Source organism: Erythranthe guttata, chromosome 8 (genome assembly GCF_056151865.1).
Source record: "Erythranthe guttata isolate IM_541 chromosome 8, IM_541, whole genome shotgun sequence".
NCBI lineage: Eukaryota > Viridiplantae > Streptophyta > Magnoliopsida > Lamiales > Phrymaceae > Erythranthe > Erythranthe guttata.
The window spans coordinates 22,461,901-22,484,980 of record NC_142540.1 but is presented as its reverse complement, the minus strand read 5'-3'; the positions used below and the strand labels follow the sequence as shown (position 1 = coordinate 22,484,980).

The following is a 23,080-nucleotide window of genomic DNA, read 5'->3' as shown; positions in this document are numbered from 1 at the left end:
TTGACCATATATTGAATAATTATAGTGATCTCTCCTGAGATCAGATCTAATTACATACATATACACCGTAAATCTCATATTTAAAAATAAATAAATATTATATTAAAGATGCTCCTCTTAAGTATACTTTTAATTATTTAATTACTAATAACAAAATAAATATTTTTATAAGATATTTTTTATAGAGAAATTATATTAGAAAATTAATACTATTTAAAAATATATAACATAAATTAAATTAAATATTTTGCTTGTTTCTATTTTGTACCCTCGGAATGTATCATTTATGCACTTGGCTCCCCCAAAAAAAATCTCGAAAGGAATTAAATCATTCGCATTGCATCCTATTTAAATTTTAAGGTTAATGAGGATAATTTCATCTTTTAGTGGCATTTTGAAATGATAATTTTCTTTGGAGTGATCAAATGTAATTTAAATAAAATAATTTTCATAATTAAAGTGTGAAATTATTGAATAGGTATATCTTTAATTTTCTTGGAATTGGTAAAAATATATTGTTCTTTTGTTCTTTTTTTTTTTTGTATGATTTTTTTTTATGTAATTTTGTGAAAAAGTAGTTGAAGGGTGGAAAAATTATAATTCTAAAACTCAGTACAAAGATGACAAATACTTTTGTATCGGTGTAATTATTGAGGATATTTTTATCTATGCAGTAGTACTTATTTTATGTAATTGTTTATTTCATTCACTATTAAATTATTTTCTTGCTAAAATTACTTGAAAATTAAATTTTGTTATCTAAAATAAAATTTAAAATATTTTTAATTTTAATAAAATATCAATTGGGGGTTGCTGTGTGAATCATTTAATCTTTTAAGGGTGCAATGTGTTATTAATTTTTTTGAGTGTGCAAAGTTCCAAAGTGTATATTTCGAGTCTGCAAAGTGTTTTTGTTTAATTAATCCTTACCTTTAAATTTATGATTGACATATGCTTGTTTAAATTTCATGTATTTTTTAACAATAGTAGTCATGTTTCAATACCATTTTATTTTACATAAAATATTATATTCGAAAATGTAAGATACATAAAACAATATCATATTATCATATTTGTGGAATATACGTAATAAATATAATCTAATAATTAATTTAAAATTCGAAACTACTTTATGTGTAAAACGAAAAACAAATTTCTACATATATGCTTATAGTATGTGATTGTAAAACTCTTCGAATCTAGTTTAAGACGAAGTTATTTTATCTAAAAAATATTATGTAGAAAAAATTACAAAAATAAGAAAATCAACGAACTTGTGTAAATATTTGAGCATATGAAAAGACATTAGATATTTAAACAATATTATTTTACTATTAATTTGTTATTTCATTATGCTTATTACACAATTAACCATAACTAATTAATGGTGTAAGTTAGTTTACAAAGGGCATAATAGGAAGCACATAAATGTTAAGAAAAAAAAACATTCATACTTTTATAGTTGGTAGGGATATATATATATATATATATATATATATATATATATATATATATATATATATATATATATATATATATATATATATATATATATATATATATATATATAATATATATACGTACTGTGCCACGAGCCCGATTTAGAAAAATACTGTTACGAGAGCTCAATCACCTTCAAATTAGATTTGAGCCCAAAAAATTAATCGCAGCCCAATGGACAAGGTATAAATAACGATATAATTCATTTATTAAAGGTGCTCCGTATTATCTCAACAAGACTACAAGTCATATACTCTCAACTATTTCCTATAATTCGTACATCTGACTTGAGCGTCGGAGGGGTTTCCGCCGGCCTCTGGCTCGTTCAACCCCCGGCCCGGTTCACGTATGTTTTCTATTCGCAGCTATCTCAGGGTCATCTAGCACGTGAGCGGTGATCCACTTTGCTCTCCCAGGTCCTTCGGTCTCAACTACTTAAGGTGATCTATTTCTACCATCATTATAATGGCGCCGTCTGTGGGAAAGCATACAAGATCACGTCGCGCGCATGGTGTCCTTGAGACATCTACTTAGAGAGAACATGCCAATGCTAACAACCTCCCACCTCGTGGAGGCTCTGGCTTGGCACTTCTTCCGACTAATCAGGATCCACCTCATGAGGTCCAGATAAATCACCCGCATGATCCACCACTCCCCGCTCCTTGAACGGTTCAAATAATCGAAGAGGCCCTCCAACACATGATTGCGGAAGCTTCAGCTCGAGCTGCTAATGAAGCAGTGGCACAATACATCGCCACAACGGGAGTCAACGCTCATCTCCACCCGTGGCACAACGACCTCCACCACCACCGGATAACACATCCACCTCAGACCCTAGGTCTCGGATGCAACAATCTACTCATCGCCATAATGCACGAATTGGGCGACAAGACCCACGTTCACCTTCAAGAGGCAACGTCTTCTGCCAACGAGTACCTCCACACAATGCTGCAGATGATGAAATTAACAGTGGCTATCTCGCTCAAATCACCTTCCCCACATAGATAATCCTATTGGTGGAAGGGCAATACCTCCAATAAGGTGCAATCCCTTCACTGTCGCAATAATCAATGAGATACTACCCCAACGGGTAAAGGTCTCGAGTCTACCACAGTTCGATGGAACTAGTGACCCACAAGACTACCTTGAAAAGTTCTACGCCATGACACGATCCGGTACCCTTTTCGACTTGGCTCCCATATCGACTCGTGAGTGGGGGCTAATGATATGCCTAATTGGGCCAGCCCAATTAGCCTACTATTTCTCTACGTACTGGGCCACGAGCCCGATTTAGAAGAATACTATTACGAAAGCCCAATCACCTTTAAATATGATTTGGGCCCAACAAATTAACCGCAGCACGATCGACAAGGTATAAATAAAGATATAATTCAATTATTAAAGGTACGCCCTATTATCTGAATAAGACTACAAGTCATATTCTCTCAACTATTTCCTACAATCTGCGCGTCTGACTTGAGCGTCGGAGGCGTTTCAGTCGGATCGACCCCCGGCCTAGTTCACGTGTTCTCTGTTCGCAGGTATCTTAGGGTCATCTACAACGTGAGCAGTAATCCACTTTGCTCTCCCAGCTCCCTGTGTCTCAATGACTTAAGGTGATCTATTTTTAGCATCATATATATATATATATATATATATATATATATATATATATATATATATATATATATATATATATATATATATATATATATATATATATATATATATATATATATATAGGGTAAATTACACTCACACCCCTGAGGTATGCTTAAATAACTGTAAGGTCCCTGTGGTATCAATAATTACACTCACCCCCCTGAAAGGTACTTAAAAACTCTAACGGGATAATGTATTGAATACATTATTCCGATAGAGTTCTAATGGACTATTACTTTTAGCTAGTTGTGGAGATAACATAGAGTTATAGGGAGTTATGGGGTGACATGGCTCCCCCAATATTTCTTAAATCACCCATAACTTTTTGTTGTCTTCACCACTTCCTGAAACCAATAGTCCATTAGAACCCTATCGGAATAATGTATCCAATACATTATCCCGTTAGAGTTTTTAAGTACCTTTCAGGGGGGTGAGTGTAATTATCGATACCACAGGGACCTTACAGTTATTTAAGCATACCTCAGGGGTCTGAGTGTAATTTACCCAAACTATAAATATATATATATATATATATATATATATATATATATATATATATATATATATATATATATATATATATATATATATATATATATATATATATATATATATATATATATATATATATATATATATATATATTGGGATAAATTACGGCAACCCCTGATGTAAGATCAAATTATATAAAAAAACCTTTATGTTTGGGTAATTACACCACCCATCAACTATGTATCTTCTTACATGTCCACACTTAAATTTAATGAGAATATTGTAGATTATATGGATTATTCTTCACTTTGTACCCGTTTTACCCCATTCGAACTCGACATTTTGAAACAAGGTGATCATAAGATGTGCTTGGCTTGTAAATATCAGATCGTGGTGCATCAGAAACTGCATTTGACACAAAACGAGTACAACATGGAGAACCTTACACGGAATATAGAAAATTATGTTGAATTTAACACCATATAAGTGAACGTATAAAAAAAATATAATTAAAAGGATAATTATAATTACCCATACATGAGGGATTTTTTCGTAATTTAACCTTATTTTTTCAGTGGTGGCCGTTAGGGCTGGGCATTTGGGATTGGGATTCGGGATCCCGTCCCGTCCCGAACGGAATTTTACTATTTGGGACTAAAACTTCGGGAATTCGGGATTACGGGATTCGGGATTGGGATTATGAACAAATACGGGATCGGTATTAGGGAATTGGTTCAATCCCGATCGGGATATTTAATCCCGAATTAGGAAAAAAAAAAACTAATATATATATATATATATATATATATATATATATATATATATATATATATATATATATATATATATATATATATTGTCAAGGAGATGAGAAATACAATATAAAATATATTGTTTCAACTTATTTTTAAATTTTTAAAATTTTATTTGTTCCAAGTTTTGTGGTAAAAATAAATAAGGCAAGAACAATAGTATGTATATAATATATTTAAGTTGGTTTAGTGTATAAAATAATACTAATGGAAAAAAGATGCAATATTTCTTAGTTTTTAGGCAAATTATGGGATTTCCCGATCCCAATCCCGATTCCCGAAATATTTAGGGATACCGATATAACGGGGATTTAATAGTTTGGGACGGGATTGAGATTTAAAATTTCTATACCAAATCCCGAAATTCCGATCCAAAAAATCCCGAATTCCCGAAATCCCGTCCCGAACTCACCCCTAGTGGCCGTAATTTAAATTTTTGAATAACCCACAAGTGACAAGACTATCGCCCATTTCTAAAGACTCCGACATACTTTCTTCTGATTCAAATCGCACCAACGGTTAGTCCTCCATTTCAAACCCTAAGGATCTTCTCTTCGAGTAAGTAACCCGAATTGAAGCCGTCTAGTTCGTGAAAAAGTTCAGTAAGTATGAAATTCTTGCTTATTTCTTACTGCGATGACGAAATTTTAACGACCCTTTTGGTTTTCGTCTTTTGCTTTTTTCCCCGTTCGCCTTGTTCATGTGTGAATTTTTGATTGACTTGTTGTATAGAATTTTAAACCCATCAAATCCAGTTAAAATTCGTTGTGTACACAGTAAAATTCTTGTATTTGCATTTTTTCTTACATTGTCTTGGTCTACTGTGTGTTCTGTTGTTCTTACAGGAAGTTCATGTTCTACTATCAAGAATCAGATTGCAGATTCTGTTCGGAGATTTCCATTAAATTGTGGTAATATGTCTCCATCTAATATGAAATGCCCAAAAGTTGATGTTGTTAGCGTTAAACGGGACCCTAAAAAGTCGGTTGTTGGACAAAAAAATGCCGACAAGGACGAGAATAAGGTTCGTCTCTTAGAAGAGTCGTGGGAGTGTGAATCGGAGAAACTGGCAGCAGTTATTGCCGAGGCTAAACGGTACATTAACGAGTTTGATGCTAAGCATAACTATACGGAATCGAAGAACTCGGAAAAGAGAACGAGAGAAAATCACTGTCCTGAATTTCCGGATTTCGATGACAAAAAGATGAAGGTTGGGGAAGACGACAGTGAAGAGGAAGAAGTTTGCGTTGTATCGCCCGCAGAGTGGACAGGTTCGAAATCTGGTTTCAAGAACGGTGTCGACTCGTCAAAGGGTAAAATAGGAACAAACCCACGAGGTGTTTCTGATTGTCAGGTGGCTGCAACTAAACGTGGAGAAAAAAACATTGAAAAATCAAGAAAATCGAAAACTCTTACGGAGGTTTGTGTGTTGGATGACGTGTCGGGTGGAAGAGAGAAGTTGCCGATTCGTGCGTTGAACGGAGTGGACGAAGAGCGGCCCCCGACTTTCACTTACGACACCATCATGGAATATCCGTATTGGTATCGGCTAATTAACCCCGTCGGTTGCGATTGCGTGGACGGTTGCTCGGATTCCGAACCGTGCGCTTGTGTGTTGAAGAACGGGGGCGAGATCCCGTTTAATGAAAATGGAAAAATAATAAGGGCGAAGCCTATAGTTCACGAGTGTGGCCCTTTATGCAAATGCCCCCCTTCTTGTATGAATAGAGTAAGCCAAAACGGGCCCCGCTATAAATTGGAGATTTTCAAGACTGAGTCGAGGGGTTGGGGTGTGAGATCTCCGAGTTACATTTCTTCCGGAAGCTTCATATGCGAGTACATTGGGAAGCTATTGAGGGATAAAGAAGCGGAAAAGAGAGTTGGCAAAGATGAATATTTGTTTGATATATGCGATGATTCTCACGAAGAAGAAGGTCAAGGGAAAGTTTGTTCGAATGAAAAATCGAGTGTTGATGGATTTGCTATCGATGCTGCATTGTACGGGAATGTCGGGAGATTTATCAACCATAGCTGCTCACCTAACCTTTATGCACAAGAGGTTCTTTACGACCATGACGACAGGAGAATGCCACACGTTATGTTCTTTGCCTCAAAGAATATACGTCCTATGAAAGAGCTGTTTTATGATTATAATTATAAGATGGATCGAATTTGTGACGTCAATGGGAATATTAAGACCAAGGATTGTCATTGCGGCTCACGAAAATGCACGGGGAGGATGTACTAGCTATCGACACGGCAGATCCTTCGTTTTCTTTGGTTCAACTTCTATGTATGGTTAGGGTTAGTATTGGTATTTTTCTTTTCTTTTTTTCTTTTTTTTTTTTGTTGGGATATGTTATAGGGGTGAGATCGGCTCGGATCGGGTCGGTTTTGGCCTCAAACCGAACCTGGAACCGAAATGGTCGGTTCACGAAGAACCAAAAACCAAACCGGTCGGTTCATGTCGGTTCGGTTCTACTCGGTTTTTCGGTTTTTTTTTTCGGTTTCGGTTTTTTTTCGGTTCCTAAATTTTCGGTTCGGTTTCTTAACGGTTCCGGTTTTCGGGTCGGTTTTCAGCCCTTTTTTTTCTCTAAAATAAATCTAAATAAGCCCAAAATATCCTAAAAATAATTCAGCCCATTTGGAACCAACAAAGCCCAAAAAGAAACGAGTTGGGGCGGGTTATTGGGCTGGGGCTGGTTATTGGTCTAGGGCACATTAAAATTCAGAGAAAAAAAAAATCAGGAATATATATTAGGCCCTATCAAAACGACGTCGTTTCGGGTCGGTTCGGTACATCGGCTCGGTTAACCACTTGAAAAACCGAGTGTGAACCGAAAATTTCGGTTCGGCGGAAATAAAAAACCGTATATGCGGTTCTTGCTTCGGGACGGCATACTTCGGGTCGGTTTTTCGGTTTTCGGTCCGGTTTTTCGGTTTTCGGTCCGGTTTTTCGGTTTTCGGATTTTTTTTCCTCACCCCTAATATGTTAGGAGTATTGTTAAGTGATGTATTGAAAAGTGGAGTTGAATGAGTTACCTTTTTACCCTTATTTTCATTTTCACCTGGTTTTTTATATAATATTTTCATTTAAATTGACATCGGTAAGGATACCGAAGTGTTTGATCATTATTGTGTACGAATCATTACAGTACCAAAAAATGTGGTATACCGATGTACAGTAAAACGTTACTTACGGTGGTACACGGTACGGTACACTACCATTATCTTATACTCCTTCGATCTCTTATTATTGGTCGTGTTGTTAAATCCGAAAGTCTCAAATTAACTTGCAATCTTCTCTTTTCAACAGTGGTGTCTGTATTTTAATTCAAAACATATACACCAAGAAATAAAAAAGGGACTATTAGTGAGAACCCCCTCCACCTTTATTTTAATAAGGATGGATCCAGCTCATTTTTCTTTATTAGTGAGAGACCCATCCTTTTTTTATTCTCAAATTTACCCTTCCTCTATTCACTAATTATTATACACTACTTTGATACACTTTTTTATTTTTTTATTTTTTTTTTATTTTAATTTTAATTTTCGTTTTTTTATTTATTTCTTATTTAAAAAAAATATATTTTTTTAACTTTTTTATTATATTTTTAAAAAATATTTTTTTACTATATTTTTTTGTTTTCACTTAAAACAACTATATTTCAATAAAACAACTATTATTAAAACAACTGTTATTAAAACAACTATATATCTCCAACAACTCTCATCTATCAAAATCAACTATTACATTCAACTAAAAAGTAATAAAAACAACTATATTGCTGACGAAAACAACTATATTGTTGTACGAAAACAACTATATTGCTGTACGAAAACAACTATATTGCTGTACGAAAACAACTATATTGTTGTACGAAAACAACTATATTGCTGTACGAAAACAACTATATTGTTGTACGAAAATATCTATAAATCTGTAAATAACACCACACAATTTCAACAAAAACAAAACCTACATTATACTATTGATTGAACACAAAATTAGCCTTCTGTATAAGAATTCAACCAAAAACTCCAATTAAGAAAATTAAGATTCGAGAATTGGATTCAAAAAAAAAAAAACTCAGAGAAGAAGAAGAACAACAACAACAATGAAACAATGTGGCGGTGGTCTGTATTGAAATCTCAGACGCAATATCAACCCTAGCGCCGTTGCACAATCTCGTCTTTCTCCCTAGCGAAAACCCAAACGCCGTCCTTGACGAGAGAATCCCAGGGGTGAAGACCGACTTCTTTTCGCGTCGGTGGAGGGAGGAACGCGTTGGGAGAAGAGAGTAACGATGGCGGCACAGAGATGGAAGAGGGTTGGAGGCGGTGGCAGAACACAGATGGAAGAGAGTTGGAGGCGGCCGATATGTAGAGAGAAAAGAGAGAGAAGAATAAGAGAAATAGAGAACGTGAAATAGGTTTAATTATTTTAGATATAATAGGGCAAATTAGGTATATTAGTAATGTCTAAAATAATATTAATTAAAAAAATATTATTTAATATAAGATGGGGAGTTTTCACTAATAATGAAAAGGAGGTTATATCCACCTTAATATAAGTAAATGAATTGGGGGGTTTTCACTAATTATCCCAATAAAATAATGGTCAAGAAAAGGTGTTCATTAAATAACACACACATTACAAAAACACATAATACTCAAAAGGCAAGCTAAGCAACATTTGCAAATAAAAAACCACATTTATTCATAACAAGTAAGTGAATATCGAGACTTCTTTGGACCCGTCTATAGTAGCTTTGCTTAGAATTAAGTTTGCGGCGTGCTGAGGGAGAGGCTGCAGCAAAGGATAAAGCTGGAAAGAATAACGCCGTAAAATCATAACAAGCGCCATTTTAGCCTCCAAAATTGCAAAATTATGTCCTATACATCTCCTCGGTCCATAACCAAATGGGAAATACGAGAGTTGCCCTTTTGTTGCTTTTGAGACGCCTTCGCTGAATCTGTTGGGATTAAATTAATTTGCATCGTGGCCCCACGATTTTTTTGTCATGGTGAATTTGAATCACAGGCAGGAAGCGTCCTTGTCAGCGGTTCAGCTAAGAAGGATCCCTGGTGGATTAATCTTAGTACCTCGTGTAGAATCATGGATAACTGCATGAATGCTTGTAATCGTTACCCTTGAATCCAATTCGAAGACATAATTTTCGAGAGAAAAAGGATGTATAAAGAGTTTTCTTTGCAAATCGGAGAACAATTCCATCAATGCATTATGTTGATTAATTTTTTTATGTATATATAAAAATCAAGCTAAATTTGTGTTTAGTTCGATTAAAGCTCGTTCAAGCTCAATTTTGACTGATAGTCAAACAAAGCTCAAAAACGCACCTGCCAATAATAAATTGGCATTAGTGATACCTTAATTGTGATAATATCAAAAGTTATCACTAATAGCTGAAAGACACACAACATTTCGTATGGTGTCACTAATAGCTCATTTTGTTGCAATATATATAATCATTTGTATTTTCACTATATAGAAGTAACAATCAATTTTTACAGCCACTACATACAATTAGGCCTATTTTGGTTCAAGTGATGGGATATGATGGGATTACAAATCCATTTTCAAATTACACTGTAGGGATACATGCAAAAAAGTGGGATCTCATATTTGGTAAAAGGGATTGAGCCATATGGATTGAAGCATGGCTGTATAGTAATTGACAATATTACCCCTGCGAAGTTGTATTTTTTTCTACAATAGTGTTTCATTTCCCACATCATTCCAAATTTAAATCAGATTGTTTTCTTTTTTTCGTCTGTGTTCATAAAAAATAAGGAACTTTTTTTATTCTAATACTTGAAAACTGAATAGCATTTGGCTTATTCAAATCTTCAGATTATTTTATTTTAATCGATCAATTCATCCATGTAAGCACAAAAATAATAAAATTCAATTCCACTAAACAAAAAGTTTCGCTTCGACCAAAAAAAAATAACTCTCAATAATATATAATTGTCTGACGAACTACAACATATGAATAAATTGTTTGTAGTCTACAAATTGAATAGAATAACCGGTCTAAAAATATTATGCAAATATTTTCCATCGACTTCGAAAAACATATACTACAACAGATCAGACTGTTCAATAACATCGTTCTCCAAAAGCTTGAGAAGTTGTTCCACTTTATTCTGCATTAACATTAATCAAATGTTAAAACCAGTTTAATAGTAAAACATATTATAATCAAACTAACATGAAGTATATAAATAGTTATAAACTAATAAATGCAGGGGCTCTTGAGTACATATCTCATTGAATAGTAGAGGAATTTGCTTTCTTAAGGTGAAAAGACATAAACATGATTTATAGACCAAACAAACAAAAAAAAATTCCACTCACATCTCCAGTACACATTCTAATAGCTTAGAAAAGTGCATTTCACTAGTGTGATGAAATTATTATCAAGCAAAGCAACAAATAAACAAAGGAAATAGGTCGGTTCGTAGATAAAACATACAAATAAAGTAATAACAAATATTTCAGCTGACATCTCGAGTACTCATATTCAAATAGTCTGGATAAAATGTGTTTCACATAAGGCCACTTCTTTAGACAAATAGATGATGTCAATAGAGATGTTTTCATCTAAATAACATAAATTAATTAACAAACTCAATTTAGGAAGCCAACTAATTAAGGGTATAATTGAGTTCAACGATTAAGAAATAACCTGCGAGAAAAATCCACATGCTATTATTTATTTATAACACAAATTACAATCCATCTATTGGCAACTCAAGTAATGTTCAATTTATTAGTGCTCAGACTCCTCAAGTAGCTACAATTATATAGTATTTTCATATTTTTCACTCAATTCAAAACAAAAAAGTGAAAGTGCATTGATAAAAAAAATTATCCCAATAAAATATAACATGTTATAATGATTTAAACATAAACTTTCTTACCAAGACAAATTTTCGGCAGTGTTATTCCCTTGCATTCTTAGAAAGAATTGATACATTTCTTCATGTGTTTGCAATTGCAACGACTCTATTTTTTCTTCATAACTACTATTTTGTTTTGCCATTTTCTCTGCTAGTTCTGTAGTGATTCATAACTACTGCTTATTTTTCCTTTGCTCTGCTAGTTTTGTATTAGGGTGTTAGTTATCTTTCTTGCACTTTGAAGCTCATTCCCATTTTCTTTTTATGTATTTAATGAATATTTCCATAGTTCAATCTTGTTTGGATTAGTCTGCTTGTTAATTTTCAAAAAAATACGGGGTAGATTTTAAAATTGAGAATGACAAGAATACAAACCATTTTCCTATAACACGAAAGATATATAAAATCAAAAATCAATTTAATGAGATTCAAGGATTGCAGGCCCTACCAAACATCACCAAATTGTCACAGATTGAGAAAAAAAAATATCAATAGTAGGCACATAACATTACCAAATGCCATTAACAGAAGGGGGTGTATTGATTTAGATTTTTATTTTTTAAATTGAACTCAACAATGTCGAAAACATGTTCAGAGGAGAAGACAATATAAAAGAAATGTTTAAAGCTGCGAAAAACTCACCTCGCGAAGATAATCGATACCAGAAAGAAGCACATCCGTCGCTCCGTCGCCCACACTCCGCCGACGCTGCCAAATTTTGTCCAATACAGAACTTCAATGTATTGGCTTGCGGAAAAGTAGCAGTAAAAAAACCTTAAACATAGCATAGCAAAATGAAAAAAAATATACCTTGATTTATTGAACGATTATTAGCAGAGTATAGAAAATCGGAGATGGGCCGGAGACCAATCGCGTTGAGAGGGAAGAAAGCTATGGCTTTCTGCAGGAGCGTTTTGGGGGAGACGTTTTCTATATATAGTTGGTACAATTGCAATTATGAATAGGTTTTAGGGGCTGATAAGTAATATCACAACATATTTAAGTAAAGAAAGGACAGGATTGGAGGATCTCACCTTGGGTGGTCGGATCCGATATCACGTAATTGGCTGATGAAAACCCGGGCCGCGGATCAATCCGCCTCAACTTAAATCGAACCAAATCTGAGATCCGGCCCGATTATAGGATCTATCAGTCCGGATCAGCTGAACCAAAATAGCCCTTAGTGGATAGCCTATCACTGCAACATTTTTTGCCTAATCATGTAAAAATAGGTGTTGTCACTAAAAGACTATTTCTTGTAGTGACAACTTCTCTATAAGTTTAAACAAGTTTGAATAATCATATGCTCTGGCTCAATTGAATTCGATTGACTTACATCCTAATTAATATTGATATCAACACGTCATTATATATGGATGCGAGTTTCGATGATGCAAGACATTGTACAATAGTCTAAGAACAAAACTTACTATTTTGAGGTGATTTAGCTCTTGAAAATCTCGCTTTCTTGTCCCAAAAGTTTCTAGAACCTCCTCTCTGCCACGAGACTGCCAATCTGAATGCTTACTCAATAAAATCATCGTCCGGACAAGCGAGGACTAGATTGTCTCTTGTCCAGTAAAGTAGAAATGTTTGCACTCCTCAATAACTTTCTTGATACTCATTCCGAATTTGTCCCCATTTCATTGGATTTCCTTTAAATTGGAATCCAATAGAATACCCAGCAAGTCATCACCACCATGGCTAGCTTCCACTGCTTTCATTCCCTTAATTCTCTTATCAATAATGCCACGAATAGAGGAATCCATTTCCTTCCAATTTGCTTCATCCTTGTGTTGATCTTTGTGGGCAACTGCATATACATAACAGAACATACACTAGAACCTCGATAAATTAATACTCAATAAAATCATATCCTCACGTAAATAATATTTTTTTCCCATACATGGTAAATTTTTAATTCAATAATTTAATATTTCACTAATTATTAGACTGAAGGGTTTGCATGATAAGCGCAGCTTGTTCTGTCCGAAGCTGGATTATCTTTATTCCTTGTTTATAGCTACTGCCAAAGCAGTGCATGAAATAGCATTGCTCATCAATGTTTGGAGATACGGCACACGAAGGGCCGGCCCAAGGCATAACCTATAGGCGGGAAGGGCCTTCGCCTTGGGCCTCCAAAAAATAGAACGTTTTAGGGGCCTCCAACATTTGAAATGTCATATATATATATATATATATATATATATATATATATATATATATATATATATATATATATATATATATATATATATATATATATATATATATATATATATATACCACGTGCGTTTGCACGTTATTATAACATATGATTTGAATTAATACATAACTTATGATTAATTAATAAAAGTTACATACTATATTTTGCAAAACATATATTTTAAAATAATATTAAATAAGTATAAAATATCATATTCTACTCATGTATTCAAACGTATGATAAAATAAAATTATTATAAAATTGAAATCAATAAGAATCAAATTGAAAATTAAAAGTACATTAAGTTTCTAATACTCAGCTAAACTTTTTTGTACATGAATATTCACTTACATGTTTATGATATATCACTGAAAAACTCTATTATGAGTTTTGTATGAAATAAATTTTATTTAAAAAATTAAGAAAATAAACTTTGACTCCAGAAAGAAATTATAATATATGAAAAAATGATCATACTTTTAATATAACATAAGATAAATATATTATTATTGGTATTAGTAAATAGTAATCAGTTGAGTTTACGCTATTTTAGTTTTATATTTTTGGAATTTACGTAATAACAATTATACAAGAATTAATTTAATATTCAAAACAACTTTTGGTATATAATTCTAAACTTAAAACAAGAGGATTTATTTTAAATAGTATTGCACATAAATATGCTTGTAATATTAAGATCATTGGAAAACTCTTGATTTGTAAGTCTAAAGAAGAAGAATTGTTGACATTTAATGTATAATTACGATAACCAAGAAAAAAAAAAACTTTTAACATATTTTGTAGTATACTAACGGGCCCTTGCCATTAAAATTATATTTACTTAAAAGTAAATAACATACATTATCATTTATTAACTTATTACGTTTTTATGTTTTTTTTACATGATTAACTATTGTTATGTTTGTGCTAAAAATGGTATTTTTCATGAACTTTCAGTGAAAAATGAGGTTGTAGAAAGAAGGAGTATATATGATATTTCTCGAAATGGCCGGTGTTATGTTAAATGCAAAAATATTTCTAAGAAATTTTGGGCTGAATCTTTAAACATGGCTTGACATATTTCTAATCGTGTTTATATGAGAACATGTTGTATACTGACACCATATGAGATATTCAATGGTAAACATGTATATTTGCTTATCTAATTCTGTTAAACATGATCATTCTAGTCTTTGGCATACAAGGTTAGGTCACATAAGTGCTAGAGGGCTTGAGTTATTGCATAAAAGCAATTATCTTTATAATGACTGTGTGTCTGATCTGCCCATATGCGACTCATGCATTTTAGGAAACAGACTAAAGTCCAATTTCCTGTCTCATTTCCCTAATTCTTCTAAATGCACTGATATCGTTGAATACATACATGCTGATGTGTGGGGCCCTGCCCCAGTTCAATGTCATGGTGGTAATAGATATTTCCTCTCTGTGGTTGATGATTTTTCCAGAAAAGTGTTTGTATTCTTGCTGAAAAATATGTGTTTCAAAGATTTAAAGCATGGAAAGTTTAAATTTAAAATCAAACTCCAAAGAAAATTAAAACCTTGAGAACAGACAATGGAACTGAATTATGTAATGCTGAATTTGATGCTCTGTGTGTTGAGTCTGGCATAAAGAGGCATAAAACTGTAGCTTACACCCCTCAGCAAAATGGTGTTGTTGAGAGGATGAATAGGACATTACTTGATAGAGTTAGGTCCATGTTAGATGCATCTGGCTTATCTAAAATGTTTAGGGGTGAAGTTGTTTTAACTGCTGTATATGTGATCAACAGATCACCTTATGTGCCTTTACGTGGTGAATTACCTGAAACTAAGTGGTCTGGTATTCCTGTTAGTTTGTCTAATCATAGAGTATTTGGTTGCTCTGCCTTTGTGCACCAGAAACATGATAAACTTTATCCTAGGTCTGTTAAATGTGTATTTTTGGGTTATCCAAAGGGGGTTAAGGGTTATAGGTGCTGGCTTAAGGGGGAACAGGGATGTAAAACTGTGATTAGTAGAAATGTGATATTCAATGAAAATGAATTTCCTTGTCTATCTGTTGTTTCTTCTGAGTCTACCTCTACAGAGGTGGAGACTTCCCCTACTATTCCTGTTCAACATGAAAACGTGTCTGATTCTGATAGTGAAACTGATAACAATGTGCCTGAAAATGATATATTTGGTCAAAATAATAATACTGATGTGCCTTATGTGGACAATCTTGGTGATTACCAACTTGCTAGGGATAGAGGTAAAAGGAACATCATTAGGCCTCATCATTTAGATGAGTATCAGCTTGCTTCATATGTGTTTCATGTTTTTGAGTCTTTGGATGGTAATGAACCTAAGTCTTATAGGGAAGCTCTTAAATCTAATGAATCTGTCTCTTGGTTAAATGCTATGAATGAAGAAATTGAATCTTTGCATGTTAACCATACTTGAATTCTTGTGCCAAAACCTGTTGAATGCTCTTTAGTTGATTGTAAATGGCTGTTTAAGGTAAATAATAAATCTGATTTAATCAGATATAAGGCTAGGCTAGTGGCTAAGGGGTTCACCCAAAAAGAAGGAATTGATTACATAGAAATATTTGCTCATGTTGTGAAATTTACCACTGTGAGAATAATGCTTGATCTAATTGCTCAATTTGATTGGGAATTAAAACAAATGGATGTGAAAACTGCATTTCTCCATGGTGAATTAGATAAGCAAATATACATGAAACAGCCTGAAGTTTTTCTTGATAAGAAACATCCTGATTATGTGTTGGGTTTATTGAAAAAATCCTTGTATGGTCTTAAGCAGCCCCCTAGACAGTGGAATAAGAAATTTGATGCATGCATGAAGTCCTTGAAATTTTTTAGAAGTTCTTATGATCCATGCTTGTATTTCAAACAATCTGCCCAAATTCATGTTTTGTTGCTCCTTTATGTGGATGATATGCTTTTGACTAGTCCTTGTATTAAAACAATCAATTATGTCATTAAATTTCTTAGTGATGAATTTGACATGAAATTGCTTGGTAATGTTAAAAGGGTACTTGGCATGGATATAATCAGAAATATAAAATGTTGTTCATTGTTTCTGAATCAATCTTCTTATAGTGAAAAAGTCCTTGAGAAATTTTCTATGCAATCTGCAAAACATGTATATGTTCCTCTTGCTGCCCACTTTATGCTAAGTAAGGAACAATGTCCCAAGACTGAACCTGAAATGTCTGAAATGAAGAATGGACCTTATGCTAATGCTAAAGGGTCTGTTATGTATTTAATGGTCAGCATTAGACCAGATATTGCTTATTATGTGAGTTATTTTAGTAGATACATGTCTAATCCAGGTTTGCCTCATTAGGAGGCTCTTAAGTGGTTGCTTAGATATTTAAAAGGATATGTTAAAACTGGCTTGTTGTTTTCTAAGTGTAAACCTGATAGTGAACTCTGTGGGCATGTGGATTCTAATTTTGCCAATGATAGGGATACCAGAAAATCCTCCACTTCTTATGTGTTTACTTTAAATGGTTCATGTGTAAACTGGAAATCTCAGCTTCAAACCATTGTTGCTCTGTCTGCGGACTGAGGCAAAGTATGTAGCTACTACAGAAGCCTTTAAAGAAGCTATATGGCTGAAAGGTCTATTGCTTGAAATTGGTTTCTTGAGAAACAAAGTGGTAGTTTTTTCTGACAGTCAATCTGGTATTCAATTGTTCAAAAGCCCTGTCTTCCATGATAGAACCAAACATATTGAGATCAAATTTCATTTCATTAGGAGAATTGTGGAGGAAGGGATTATTTATCTTGAAAAAATCCCATCAGAGTTCAACCCTACTGATATGGGAACTAAGTGTTTACCAATTGAGAAATTTCGTTCTTGTTTGAAAAACTTGAACCTAATTTCACAAGATTAAATTGATGTGTGCTTTTGTTACAGTCTGTGTGACTGATTTTTTATGTGCTTTATGTGTGATTGCTTGTATGCATGCTTTTCTTTGTGAACTGCAATGTGTCTATCTGTGTGATCTAGTTCTGACTTTCTGTGTGAAAGCGGAAAGATATACTAATATTACTTTGTGTTTTACATGTATATCAAAAAAACAATGATGACTTCCGACAACCATAAATTCACTAATGATACACTTTGGTCCAAGGTGGAGATTTTTTAAGGTTGTGACCCAATGTGTTTGGACCTGTAGCCCAAATCTCAATGTTACTTGCACACACACGCATTACTAGAGAATGGCCCATTAGATACTAAATCCCAGTTGTGGGAAGCCACTGGAAGGATGAACTTGAGCCGTTGGATTTGTCCAACTCATCCTAGCCATTGACTCTTTCTGACTCTCCCTCTCCCTTTGTACTCTCTCTTTCCCGTTTTGTGCCCTAGACAGCCTATGTTCTTCCCCTTTGTCCCCTTCTGCTCTTTACTCTTTTTGCTCCAGCAACCATGGGCCAAACGCCGCCGTCCTTGGCCGTGCTTGTCCCAGTGGTGGTCCATTCAACGGTTACCTTTGACTGGAGCACCTATTTAATGTGGGGATTGAAGTGGCAGAAGGTAAGACCTAGAGAGAAACCCTAATTTCAAAAACCTGATCCATCTCTTCTGTGAGTTGGCTCTATGGTGAGTGGATGAGTTGCTGAGTGCCTCGTTTTCAGGGTGTTACCTCTTATCTGAGTGGGTTAGGGTTTGAGAGAGAGTGAGAGTGTGAGAGATCTATTCTCTGTTGGTGCAATCTTAGTCTGTGTGTGTGTAAGCCTTGAGATCTCTGTGAATCTCTGGTGTGAATCGGTTTGGAAGACTGAGTTGTGTTTTATCCTATATCATCTTTCAATCATTCTTTCTTATTCATATGTGTTTACATATGATTTATTCATCTAACGTTTATCTGAGTTGCCTGTAGTAAGTTTCTTCAAGTGGAAACATAATATGACAAAACAATTATAAGAGATTTATTATAATTCCATTTTACTTTTTCTTCAACTCTTCTGGAGTTTTACTTTATTTCATTTTCCTTCGGGACTCCTACTAAATTTTACTACATAAATCATTTGTATGGAATTATTCAAAGGAAAACATACCTTATAATACATTTATCAAATATTGGCATCCAATGAATTGATTTATTTTTTTGAAATCCATAGTAATAAATCCGTCATTTAATTTGTATTGAATAATTTGATGGGAGAATTTCAAATCCGTACTACTATCTATCAAACTAAAATTATTTGATGAATCAATTTCTGATAGATTTCAATCATTAACTCTATTTTCACTTAATTTTATGTTATCGTGGTAGATTTCAAATGCAGTTTAAAATATCTTAAAACTCATGTTTACATTATATTATGGTAGTAGTTTAAGTTATTTAACTAAAAAATAAGCATTAAAACTAAATAAACTTTAGTGTAGCTACACAAAACTATTTTCAATAGGAACAATGTCAGACTTACTTCCATATTTGAAACCAACTTCAAGTGGATTAGGACAAAGTCTTGAAAGATCTACCACCAGGCCCGGCCCATGGGTATTGCAGGGGAAACATTTGCTTTGGGCCCCCAACTAGGAAGGGGCCCCCAAAAAAAAGAAAGTGTATTATATATATTGCAAAAATTAAATATTATATATTCTCATTTACATGATCGGCAGAAAAAAAAATTGCTTCTTTTGTTTTGTGGGCCCAAAGCTCTAAAAGTCAAACATCAATTAAAAAAGAATAGTACTGTACTAGCAAACAAGTTAAACAATTACAAAACCTATTTTTCTAACTTTTTCGGTGGCTGCGGCGGTTGCAGGGGAATTGCTTTTCCCATTCTTCAAATTCTGCATACAAGGTTTGTGTTCTTTAATTTGAGTATTTGACATATAATATACATATAATTTCTTGAATATAGGACCTTTTCTTGCATCAAATTTTAACAAAGCTAATAAATTATTATATTCAAGTATGAATTTTTTTCTTATTATAATATAGTACTGGTTTTTTTTTTTTTGTAGACTAAATTCTTTGGAGTTTGTCCGGTGTCCTGAATTGAAATTGCTAATTATGGGTCCGCGAAAATATATGTGTGGGAATGATAAAAAAAAAAAAACAAAAAGTTGAAGATTTTGTGCAATCTATGGCTGGTACAATTGAAAAGTTTATAACAAGGGGCAATAATACAGTAAGTTCGGGTTCAAAGTCAGTTGAGAATTCGATGAACACTGATTTTTCAATTGAGGCGGAATCTGATTTAAATATTGAGGAACAACATGAAGATCAAGTGAAAGAAGAACGTGATATCTTGGTGAACGAAGAACCTAACGAAGAACCTAGTCAAAACAATGATGAAAATTCGAATGAGGATAAACAAGAAGGTTGTGAAGCAGGGCCTTTGAACATCGATCCCGGAAATTGGGATAAGATTGATCACAGTCTGAGAAATATTTTGGTAGAAAGAGGGCCAATAAGAATAACAGATGATGATGTCACTTTTCCTAAAGATAGGAGTGGTAGACATTTTTCTTGTACATTTTATGTCCGAGATCTGTTAAATGGGGAGAAACCAGATAGTAAATGGTTGGTATATTCCCTTGTTGAAGACAAAATATTTTGTTTTTGCTGTAAATTGTTCAAGCAGGATAAAGTCATCTCTCGTCTAACTGCTGAAGGATACAAGGATTGGAGAAATATTGGTAAAAGACTTAAAAGTCACGAAACCAGCAGAGAACACCTTACATGCATGAGTAAATGGATTGATTTGCAGATGAGACTGAAAAAGTACGAGACAATAGACAAGAGTTTGCAAGTGCAAATCAATAAAGAGAGAGAACATTGGCGACAAGTATTATTGAGGATAATTGCTCTGGTGAAAACACTTGCTAATAATAATTTAGCATTTCGTGGAGATAATGAGAAAATTGATCAAGAGAACAATGGCAATTTTTTAAGCTTTATTCAGATGATTGCAGAATTTGATCCAGTTATGCAAGACCACCTCCGGCGTATTAAGGGTGGATCGATTTATCATCATTACCTCAGTCACAAGATTCAGAATGAATTGATTCAGATGTTAGCAGATGAAACTAGAAGTGCAATTGTGAAAATCATCAAAGAAGTGAAATACTTCTCCGTAATACTTGATTGTACTCCTGATATTAGTCACGAAGAACAAATGACTCTGGTGGTTCGATGCGTAGATATTTCAGCAGTGCCGGTAACAATTAAAGAATTTTTTGTGCAATTTTTGAAAGTGGATGACACAACAGGTTTGGGCCTTTTAATGTACTTAATGATGTATTGAACACTCTTGAACTTGATATTGCCGACATAAGAGGTCAAGGTTATGATAATGGGGCTAACATGAAAGGAAAACACAAAGGTGTTCAGAGAAGACTACTTGAAGTGAACCCGAGAGCGTTTTATACACCATGTGGTTGTCATAGTTTAAATCTTACACTTTGTGATATGGCTGGTTGTTGTACCAAAGCTGAATCTTTTTTCGGAGTAGTGCAGCGTATTTATACTTTGTTTGCATCTTCTACAAAGCGGTGGGATATTTTAAAACGTCATGTTCAAGAGCTTACACTTAAGCCATTGTCTCAAACTCGATGGGAAAGTCGTGTTGAAAGTCTTAGAGCTATTAGATACCAAGCACCAAAAATAAGAGATGCATTACTTGACTTGACAAATAGTAGATAAGACGCCAAAACAAAGAGTGAAGCTAATTCTTTGGTCACTCATGAACTTGAGAATTTTGAGTTCTTGTTTGGCATGATTATCTGGCATAATGTGTTGTTTACTGTAAACGTTGTTAGCAAAATTCTTCAAGCTGAAGATATGGATATTGATGTTGCTATCAAACAACTTAAGGGATTAATTTCCTTTTTTGAGAAGTACAGAGAAAGTGGATTTTCGGAGGCAAAGGCTGAAGCAAATGAAATTGCAAACGAGATGGGAATTGATCCTGTATTTTTCTGAAAAACGCATCATTCATAGAAGAAAACATTTTGACGAAAGTTGTAGTGAAGATGTGTTACAATAAACCGAAGAATGCTTTAGAGTGAAGTACTTTCTCTATGTGGTAGATCAAGCGCTTCTGTCGCTCAATACCAGATTTGAACAACTTCAAAAATATGATGAAAATTTTGGTTTTTTGTTCGACTTCAAGAGACTAAAATCGATTGATGATGAGGCTTTAAATACTTACTGTGTCAACCTTGAAGAGTATTTGAAACACGACACTTGTGATATTGATGGGGTGGATTTATGTATGGAGTTAAAAATCTTTAGATATATTTTACCAGAAGAACTGAAAAGGCCGATTGAAGTGTTGAATTATTTGCAGGTTATAGGCGGTGGTTTTCCGAATACATGGATTGCTTACCGGATTTTGTTGACGATTCCAGTTACTGTTGCATCAGCTGAAAGGACATTTTCAAAGTTAAAGTTGATTAAGTCTTACCTCCGATCAACCATGTCGCAAGAAAGATTAAACGGACTAGCGGTGTTGTCGATTGAGAAGGATATGGTACGAAAGATTGATTATTCGAGTGTTATTAGTGATTTTGCTTCAAAAAATGCTAGAAGGGTAATATTTAAGTGATTAATTGTATTGAAGGTTTATCCTCCTTTATTGATTTAATTATCTATGACGAAATAGTTTTATTTGTTCATCAAAATTACTCAATCTACTGTGTTTTTGCTTCACCATGTTTCACTGCTTAATTTTATATGTATATAGTAGTTTCCTTTTTTATTGTTTAATAAACACCTCTAATGTAAAAATATTTTAATTATGAAAAAGTTCAATAATATTATCGGAAAAATGGACATTATTTCAAAACTTGCTTAGGGCCCCCAAATTCGATGGACCGGCCCTGTCTACCACCTTATATGAACTGTATATTATATCCTTGCTACTCACGAATCTTTTGCAAACAGTTTTGGGGTTGTCTAGGGTCCGAGATGGGTTGTACTACTCGGACCCAAACGATTTAATATGGTGCGTAGAAAATATTTAGTAAAAATTTATAGTCGTTGATTTAAAGTACGAACTAGTACGATCCAGTACGAACCTATAAATTTATAAATTAAAGTACGAACCCAATAAAAATAGATCGTACAAAGGTCGTACTCCATCGTACTTCATGTAAAATTACTTTATTAACCTTACATTATTAAACCACAAAATTAAAAGTAGGGTTAACTGTACTTTGCCAACTTTGGTCATTTATGCACTTTGCCCCCCAAATAAAATTTTTTTTTTCCACGATCATACCTTGACTAACTAATTTAGCCCAATTTCACCAATGAACCAATTTTTTACCATAATTTCAATTTTGACCCCAATTTTAACTCGCCACCACCGGAGACCGCCAGAGACCCACGGTCTCCGGCGTTAACTCTTTTTTTTTTCAAATTTTTTTTTTTGTCTGAAATTCTTTTCCGGTAGCTCAATCGCAGGGTCTCCGGCTTCGATTTTTTTTTCTTTTTAATTTTGTTTTTT

General features: G+C 33.9%; 1 protein-coding gene, 1 long non-coding RNA gene and 2 pseudogenes across 2 annotated transcripts; 2 read left to right on the top strand and 2 right to left on the bottom strand.

The window, feature by feature from the left end:
• The first annotated feature begins 4,925 nt into the window (after positions 1-4,925).
• Positions 4,926-7,533, top strand: LOC105965363 (histone-lysine N-methyltransferase, H3 lysine-9 specific SUVH5). Its single transcript, XM_088822397.1, has 3 exons — positions 4,926-4,984; positions 5,312-6,833; positions 7,463-7,533. Exon 2 carries the CDS (start codon positions 5,383-5,385, stop codon positions 6,712-6,714), a length of 1,332 nt encoding a protein of 443 aa, XP_088678523.1. The 5' UTR covers positions 4,926-4,984; positions 5,312-5,382; the 3' UTR covers positions 6,715-6,833; positions 7,463-7,533.
• A 1,653-nt stretch (positions 7,534-9,186) lies between these two features.
• Positions 9,187-15,021, bottom strand: LOC105964892 (cytochrome P450 CYP72A219-like; annotated as a pseudogene).
• LOC148768841 (uncharacterized) lies at positions 10,475-12,192 on the bottom strand. Its single transcript, XR_016032922.1, has 2 exons — positions 12,036-12,192; positions 10,475-10,637 (listed from the first exon to the last, which is right to left on the bottom strand). It is a non-coding gene; the product is annotated as an uncharacterized LOC148768841 (long non-coding RNA).
• Positions 15,022-19,711: 4,690 nt separating the features above from the next.
• Positions 19,712-22,177, top strand: LOC148768840 (uncharacterized; annotated as a pseudogene).
• The last annotated feature ends 903 nt before the right edge of the window (positions 22,178-23,080 follow it).